The sequence below is a fragment of the Carya illinoinensis genome, chromosome 8 (genome assembly GCF_018687715.1).
Source record: "Carya illinoinensis cultivar Pawnee chromosome 8, C.illinoinensisPawnee_v1, whole genome shotgun sequence".
NCBI lineage: Eukaryota > Viridiplantae > Streptophyta > Magnoliopsida > Fagales > Juglandaceae > Carya > Carya illinoinensis.
The window spans coordinates 17,666,037-17,674,655 of NC_056759.1; the positions used below are offsets into that span (position 1 = coordinate 17,666,037).

Here is an 8,619-nt window from a genome sequence, read left to right on the forward strand (position 1 = left end):
GAAAGGCCATTATCAAAGATTGTGGAGCTAGAGAACAAAACAACTGTGAGAAGTATCTAGGATTGCCAATCATGGTTGGTAGATCGAGATACCAATCTTTCAGCATTGTAAAAGATAGGGTATGGAAGAAGTTAAGTAATTGGAAGAATCAGTTTCTATCACCCTCAGGAAAGGAAGTATCACTTAAGGCAGTAATTCAAGCAATTACAACCTATTATATGAGTGTGTTCAAGTTGCCAAAAAAGTTGAGTGATGAGATAGCTTCTCAAATGGCAAAATTTTGGTGGGGATTCAAGCAAAGGGAGAACAGAATTCAATGGAGAAGTTGGGCAAAGATGGGTCTAAAAATGATGGGGGACTGGGTTTTAGAGAGCTTGAAGCCTTTAATCAAGCTCTTCTTGCAAAACAGTGTTGGAGAGTAATGATGAAACCTCATTCTATGGCAGCTGTGGTATTAAAAGAGAAATATTTTAGATATACTGATCTGTTGCATGCTCCCTTAGGATTCAGACCCTCAGTTATTTGGAGAAGCCTATGGAATGCAAGGGACATGTTGAGTGAGGGATTGGTTTGGAGAGTGGGAGATGGAAGGAGTATTAAGATTTGGAAGGATAGATGGCTTCCAAGGGCTGTTACTTTTAAAATTCAATCCCCAATCAGTATTTTGCATACTGAGGCAAAGGTGGAGCAACTAATTTCAGTTGAGAGAAAAGAATGGAATGTGGAGCTAGTGAAAGAAGTGCTGAATGAAGAGGAAGCATATATAATATGCAAATTACCTATTAGTCTCTCGGGATTACCAGACAAGCAGATATGGGCATATTCAAAAAATGGCTTGTTCACAGTTAGAAGTGCATATCATGTGAAAATCAACAGGAAAAGAAGGGCGAAAGGGGAGATGTCAAATAAATCAAGAGAGGTGTGGAGGAAGGTGTGGTTACTGAATATCCTAGGGGTAGTTAAAGTATTTGTTTGGAAGGCTATGTTGAACTGTCTGCCAACAAAGATGAACTTAATGAAGAGGTCTATTGTGAAGGAAGCTACCTGTCCAGTTTGCATGAATGAAAATGAATCAGCCTGTCTTGCCTTGTGGAGTTGCAGGGGGGCAAGTGATGTATGGGCTTGTGAGAGGAGTCCAATGTATAAATGGTCAATGGCGAAAGGGATATGTTTGAACTCTGGTCAGACTGGTTTCTAAAGCTGTCTCGAGATCAATTGGAAATTATGGCTGTGGTAAAGAGGAGGATATGGCTGAGAAGGAATGGCTTGGTGTTTGATAATAAGTTTGTAGGGCCAAATGAAGTGTTTAACCAAGATGTTCAATGTTTGACAGATTTTCAATTGGCTCAAGTGAAGCAATCCAGTAAAGCAAACAATGGTGTTTCTATAAGCAACAAGGCTACTCATTGGAAACCACCTATGGGTGATGTATTGAAGGTTAATTGGGATGCGGCATGGAAAATTAAGAAGGATAGAAGTGAGATTGGGGTGGTGATCCGAGATAGTAGTGGGGAAATAATTGCTTCTCTCTGTTGTCCTAGAACAAAGGTGCAAGATGCAACAGTAGTTGAGGTGTATGCACTATGGAGGGCCATGAAATTGTGTGCTGAATTGAATTTCAGAAAGGTTCAATTTAAGGTGATGCTTTATCTGTTGTGAATGCTGTGAATAGCTCTGATGAATGTTGGGAGAGACACAGGCAGGTAATTGAAGATCTTAAGGATGTATTAAGGAAGAGAATAGACTAGTCTGTGGTATATGCTAACAGATTTTGTAATAATGTGGCACATAGTCTTGCTAAAATTGCATTAAGTATACAAGAGGAGAGGGTGTGGATGGAAGATTATCCACAAGAGATTCTTAAGTGTGTAAAGTTTGATAAACTGTGTAACACAGCAATTACATGAATACAACATAAAGGTTTTCTTCAAAATAAAAAATAAAAAATAAAAAATAAAAAATAATATACTTCCAATTAAGTTACCAATTAATTTCAACTAAGAAAATTATATATTAATTAAGTTACCAGTTTTTATCTAAAACTAGCATATTTATATAATCGGCCACACTATGCTACATTCTATGTATCGAAAGTGGATTAATTATCAATTTTATATTTATGATCTTCAGAGTTACATTCTAAAACCATTTCTTAATTACGAATAAATAATTTTTTTTCAGCTTGATCATTCACTAAGAAGATAGCTAAACTATATATCTTACCGGAAAAAAGAACATAGCTAAACTAATAAAATAAGAGTAATTTTATATACAATCGTAAAGCTTGCAAGCATGATACAGTCGCTTTGAAAAAGAGTAGAATCTACTATTAAAAAATTAATTTCATTTTCATATGAGTTCCGTATTTATTCACACACTACAAAAAAAATGGTATTTGCGGCTATTTTTATTTCCGGTGATCAAATTATTGTCGCAAAAAGTCAGTTTTTAAACTTTGGGAAAATGTTTGTGGCAATAAAAAAAGTAGCTGGAAATATTGACTTTTTCTGGCTATTTTAGTGAGCCGGAAAAGAATGTAGCCGCAAATAAGCCATTGTGTAAGAATATACCGTCCTCATAACATTGTTGCTGTTACAAATTTTTATTAGGGAGAAAATTTCTCCTTATTACGGCGATTTTGGAGTCACCTCTCTCTCTCTCTCTCTCTCTCTCTCTCTCTCTCTCTCTCTCTCTCTCTCTCTCTCTCTCTCTCTCTCTCTCAGGTTCAATAGGGGGCTTTCCGACGAAAATAGCGCCGCCACCTTATTGTCATCTTCTCGCCGTCTTCTAGCCATCTTCTCACCGGTGAGTTTCCGTTTAAAATTTTTCGACTCCATCACTCGCTCTCTCTCTCTCTTTGTGTAACTCTCATTCATTTCTCTGTGCCCGCTTAGTCTCGCTCGTTTCAGTTGTAACTTTGGAGTTGATAGATGTAAAGAGTTAGTTGTTTTACATTTTTGTCTTTGATTTTAAAATGAAGTCTCGTTGAAACTCTGATGGATTGTTAGATTTGGTTATAAAAGGGGAAAAAATGGAAAAACTCATGAATTTGGTGATGTTTTTGCGTTGCTACGGATTCCTTTGTTTGGTTGCTTAGAGAAAGAATTTGGAAAATGAAATATAAAAGGATCGTATTTGATGTTATGTTTTTTGCTTGGCGAAATGATTGACTAATTGGCCTGGACTGATCGGAGGCCTTTGTTCGAGTGCTGGGGTTGCTTTCTTTTCGTTATGTTACGCACTTGTTGGAAACAAAACAGAGCATTCACCATGTTAAATATATGCGTGCATGTATCCATATTTGTATGTGTATGGTTCATGTGTGATGGTTTTGTTCAACTAAAATTATTTAAGAATACGAATGGTTATGATTGACTTGGTTTATATTGGTTTTGTTGCTTAGATGTTCTTGTATATGACCAACTTTCTGTCGTTTTGGATTTTTGTTTTTTAACTGTGCCCTATGTGACTGATTGAGTTTCTCTTCTGTGAAACGATGTCCTTATTCATTTCAATTTGTTGAATCCTTGAAACAGAAGGGGAATTTTGAATTTCTTCCCCTTATTTTGTTTGCATAACATCAAACTAGGTTAAACAAAGGTATGAATAAGTGTATAAGAAACAGGATGCATCAGGATAATTTGAATGGTTCCACCATGTTTTACATATCATTTAAAAGTACAAACACGTGAAGCATAGTCTTCAATCTAGCGTGCCACTTCGTAAAATCTGAATACTTTTCCATTACTATCAAATTATGGTGATGAGTAGGAAGTTTTAGTTATTTCCCAGTCTAATACTTCTATCATAAACAAAAGAGCCTTTCAATTTCTAAAGTGTATAAGTCTAGATTGGTTTGTTAAATGAATGCTATGAAAGTTTGAATGGAATGTTAGGATGGAAACTATGTGGACGCTGGTACGATTGTCATGCAACTATGGTGCTTCATTCCTACAAAAAGAGATAATGATTCTACTCCTATATTTATTTCTGCTCATGTACTGGCTGAATGCCAATATTGTACCTGATTATATGAATGTCATTCTATCTTTAAAACGAAAAAAGAAAAAGAAAGTTTGCATTTTAGTGGTTTACTTTTGCAGTTGTATGACAATGCAATTACAGCCTGTTTCCAGTAGCTTTTTAGTGGTTTGACCAAAAAAGTTTTAAGAAAAAAAGATCTGCTCAAGTTCTTAATGGATTTAAGTGAAAGAAAAATATACATATAAAATGAGTGTTGTAGAAAATATATCTCTATATCTATTGTTTTTCACTATATACCCACTAGAATGTTGACGTTGATGATCAATTCATGGGTTTGGAGATGGGTTTTTGAAGTAGCTAGGCAACCAATATTGAAGATCATCTTTACATTGGTGGTTGTTTGATATTGCTCAATGGTTTTCCAACTGTGAAGGGATAAAACCTGGTAGGCATTAGGTGGTTCTAGACCCAGACTAGCTACAAAATTAGCTAGCTATATACATACATACATACATATATATACACATGGGGTGGTTCAAGAACAACTATATATATATAGTTCTGCCTGTGTTACTGCATGCTATTGGTTTCACTCTTTCCCTGTATAAAAAAATGATTAATTAATTAGTCAGGATCACAACCTTTTAATCTTCTTTTAAAATGATTCAGAATTAGCTGTTGCATGCATATATGCAAGAATAGCTGGTTATGATCTATCTCGGTTGTTTCCAACTTTGTATATGCAGAAACTGATCATATCAATATGTTGAATACGAGACAAGAAATAAGATCTCAGCATGATTAATTAAGTAGACTTCTCTCGTCAGTATTAATGTTCCGAAAACCAGCTACTTGTTTCTGTGTAGCTAGGCTTTTAACCATGCAGGTCAAAATGCTGAAATATTTTGGGTGTCCTATTTTTAAATAAATAAATGATTCCTACTTTGAAACTCTCAAATTTTATTTTTTTTTCTTTTACTTTCCAGTGTCCACTTGACACCAACATTGGTTTGGAAGAAAATCATCTATTTATTAGGTAGTGTATTGTTAGGTTTTGACCATATTTTGTAGCTTGTGCCAATGTACGTTTCTCTTGCCACCAACTGGTCACTTGGAAGTTATTGGTTCTTTAGCGTCCGGTCAAACTGCTACAACAAGGTAAGTTATCAATACATACATAGTGTGATGACCCATTTTTACGTGTATTTTTACTTTAGGGTATTTTTAATTTAATTAATATAATAATTCTTTTATTTTAAATTATTGTATTTTAAATTGATTTTTATTTTATTTGATGCGGTGTTTAATTTATTTAGTCGTTTTACAGTTTTTAAAATCGTTTTAGGTGGATCAATTTTTGGTTTCCGGGAGTGAGGATTGGACCTCATTTATTTTCTTTTCTCTTTTTCTTTTTCCCTTTTTTCTTTTTCTTTTTATTCTTTTCTTTCCTTTCTTTCTTTTTCTTCTTCTTTTCTTCCCCGGTTTCTCTCTCCCCGCGCGCTGCTTCTTCCATTTCTCCTTACCGTCGCCGGCCTTTTGACTGCCCAGTTCATCGCCGTCTAGCCACCGTGTAGTACACCACCCCCACCAAAATCTTCCCCTCCCACCAGTGATCATCCCCACCAATTTTCAGGGCCATCTAACCAGCCATTAGCCGCCACGCACGGCTGGAAGTCACGGCACCAGCCCTGTTTTCCCTCTCTGTCGCCGGTTGTTTTCTCAACCCAGAACAGCCGCTCGCCGGCGGCGTGGCCTACACCACCCACCCAGTTTTCTTCCCCTTCCACCGGTGAACATCCCCACCAAGTTTCACCTCCTCTAAGCCACACGGTTTTTGAGCTTTTCCGATGCCGTTGCTTTACCTCCGGCCACCATCTCTTCACAGCTTCTTCCCCTACCTCTTGCCGACCTAACCCACCCATTTCTGGCCTCGATCCATTGCCGGAGTAGCCCCCACGAGCTCAAATCCGTTCAACCCCTTTAAGCTCCTCCACCGCCGTTTCCACCACCACCCACGACCAAAACTCACTTCCTTTAGCTTCATAAACATCTCAAGACCATTCCCCATCAATTTCATATCTTGGATTGTGCCCGTTCGAAAGTCGGTAATTTATTACCCATGGCCACAATGTAAATTACACTGTTACGTTGCTTTTCTTCCGCCTTTTGCAACGCCGCGAGCTTTCAAAAAATACTGTATAGCGCTGTAAGTATTTTCCAAACTTTGATTTTAGATTTAAATATATTTTTCTCTTACAATAAATATTTACTGTTGGTTGGTTGATTCCGGACTGAGTCTGAGAAGTTCGGGAGTCGGATAGATTGAGGACAGAGTTGCTTGAATTGTTGATTTATGGTTGGTTGGTTGTTTTGTGCATTGAGATTGCATTTACATGGTGCATACACATGCATTGTATTTAAATTGAGAAAATCATGTTTTGTTAGCGTAAATGGATTTTCGGGTGCGTGTGTCACACGAGTCCAAGTCGGGATGGGTTATTATCTCGGTGGAGCTCCTCTGGTCACTCGGGAGTGGATAATACTGAGTGACATCCCCTGGGTTATCGTAGGGCGACGACCGGATCGCACGATACGGTAACGCTGTCGTATCGACTCCGTGGTCCCTAGAGTGGTGGGGACTAGAGGATAGCCTGGCCAGGGACTCACTGAGCGCGAGTTCTAGGCATCTCTCGTTTAGGTGTCACACGCGTAGACGTTACCTGCGGTGTGGCACAGAGCCAGAGTGTGCGGATGATCCCTATGGGAGATCATGATGCATGCATAATTGGATCGTTTTTATGGTTTTGGTTACGGGCCATTTTTTGGGAAAATGGCGAGCTTTGGTTTGAGGCTATGTGATCCATTTTCTGGAAAAATGGTGGTTTGGACCATTATCTGGGATAATGGCGAGGCTTGGTTTTAAATGGTAATGTTTTTGGGTGAAATGGGTTTTGGGCGTACGTGGAAAAATATGGTTTTATGGGACATGTGCATTGGCTTTTCTTTCATGCATATTGTTTGAGTTTTATATGTTTTTATCTAGTGGTGTTTGAATTTTACTTACCTGCGGCACCATTTTTGGTTCCGTAGATTTTGGTGCAGAGTTCGAGGAAGAGGAGGAGGCTGAGCCTGTGGATGCGGCTCCACCGGAGTTTTGAGTTGGAGTTTAAGCTTGTTGTTGGTTTGAATAATATTGGTAGTTTGTAATATTTTATTATGTATGTTTTGAACAGTTTTGTATTAAACTAAGAAAAATTTTGGTACTTAGTTTATGACTTTGCTATCCACTGTGTGTCTCTTCGTGCACACTTGTTGCTTATACACACACTTGGCACTCGTCGATAGGATGGTGGGGTCACCATCCGGACGTCTCGACTTCCCCGTGTCCGTGCGTGGAGATTTAGGGGCGTCACACATAGCAATTTTTTATATGATTATTAGTGCAACACTGAACTATACGTTCTAAGTTATTCTTCTTCTTACTTTTTGCTTTTTATCTATCATTCATCATTATTCTATTCTTTTTTCAGGGTTCAGAATTTTACTTGCACTTGAATATGTTCTTGTCAGATGGTTGTATGAAGGAAAATCATATGGGAGAATGTGTGTTGGCCTTACCGTGATAATTGGAACATTACATACGAAAAACATGACGTTGAAGGATATCTATTCTCAAAGTAAGTGTCATATTATTAGATCTAATTTAACCATATTGTACTTGTGTTTATTTAGCCATATTGTGTATGTATATCTTCTTTGTGTATTACCCATCAACAAAGTATTAATTGGGACAGATACAAAATTAATTTTTTATCGGTACTACTAGTGAATCTGTACCCTAATTATATTTGAATGCATGTGGCTTGTGTAAAGAGTATTTAACTCTGCACAGATGCTCCCTCATAGAAACCTAGCAACTACTACTACTCCTCCCTTATAGAGTATTTAACATTGCTTGTTAGAGTCACGTTTTTTTACTTAACTCAAAACTATTCTGAATTGCATTGCATATTTATGACTAATGTTGGACTTAAAGCTTAATCTTCTTTCCATGCAAGTTTCTGCTTTTTTTTTTATTTTTCTATTTTGTTTTCGATTTTTTCACCTTCATTATCACAGTAGTCCAACTTTATGAAGGTAGAGGCGACCAGTTATTTGATTTATGCAAGCCTTAAAATAATGGGTTGATGACTAGTTTTTTTATCAGACTTGAGTCCTTGTTTTCCCACATTTTACAGGCTCTATCTATGGCTAGTTATAATTAATAGTATCAGACCAAGAAGTCATAATAATCTGACGTCATTCTCTTAGGAACCATCTAATTGAATAACAATAGGTTCTTTTAATTAATATTGCTTGAGATTCCAGATTCAATGTAGGTAGCATGTATGTGTACATGAGGTTGTTGCATATTTAGTACGATATGCACTTATAAGCCCCATTGAAAGTTGCTATTATAATGTCAAGTGCTGCCATCTAGTTGGAAGGACCCATGGATAGTAATAGTCTTATTTTTTATACACTAATTGGGTATACTGCAACTTTTTCCTAATTCCTATCATTTTCAATATGCAAGAGTCATTGTCGAGGTAGCTATAGCCTGGCCACCTGCATGCATGTCCTCCGAAAAAGAGC

At 37.3% G+C, this 8,619-nt stretch overlaps 1 protein-coding gene across 1 annotated transcript; it reads left to right on the forward strand.

Annotated features, from left to right (window-relative positions):
- The first annotated feature begins 1,224 nt into the window (after nt 1-1,224).
- Nucleotides 1,225-1,659, forward strand: LOC122274473. Its single transcript, XM_043083509.1, has one exon. It carries the CDS (start codon nt 1,225-1,227, stop codon nt 1,657-1,659), a length of 435 nt encoding a protein of 144 aa, XP_042939443.1.
- The last annotated feature ends 6,960 nt before the right edge of the window (nt 1,660-8,619 follow it).

Excerpts from the sequence above, each read along its gene's own strand:
- LOC122274473 (XM_043083509.1), top strand. The coding sequence starts at position 1,225 with ATGGCTGTGGTAAAGAGGAGGATATGGCTGAGAAGGAATGGCTTGGTG.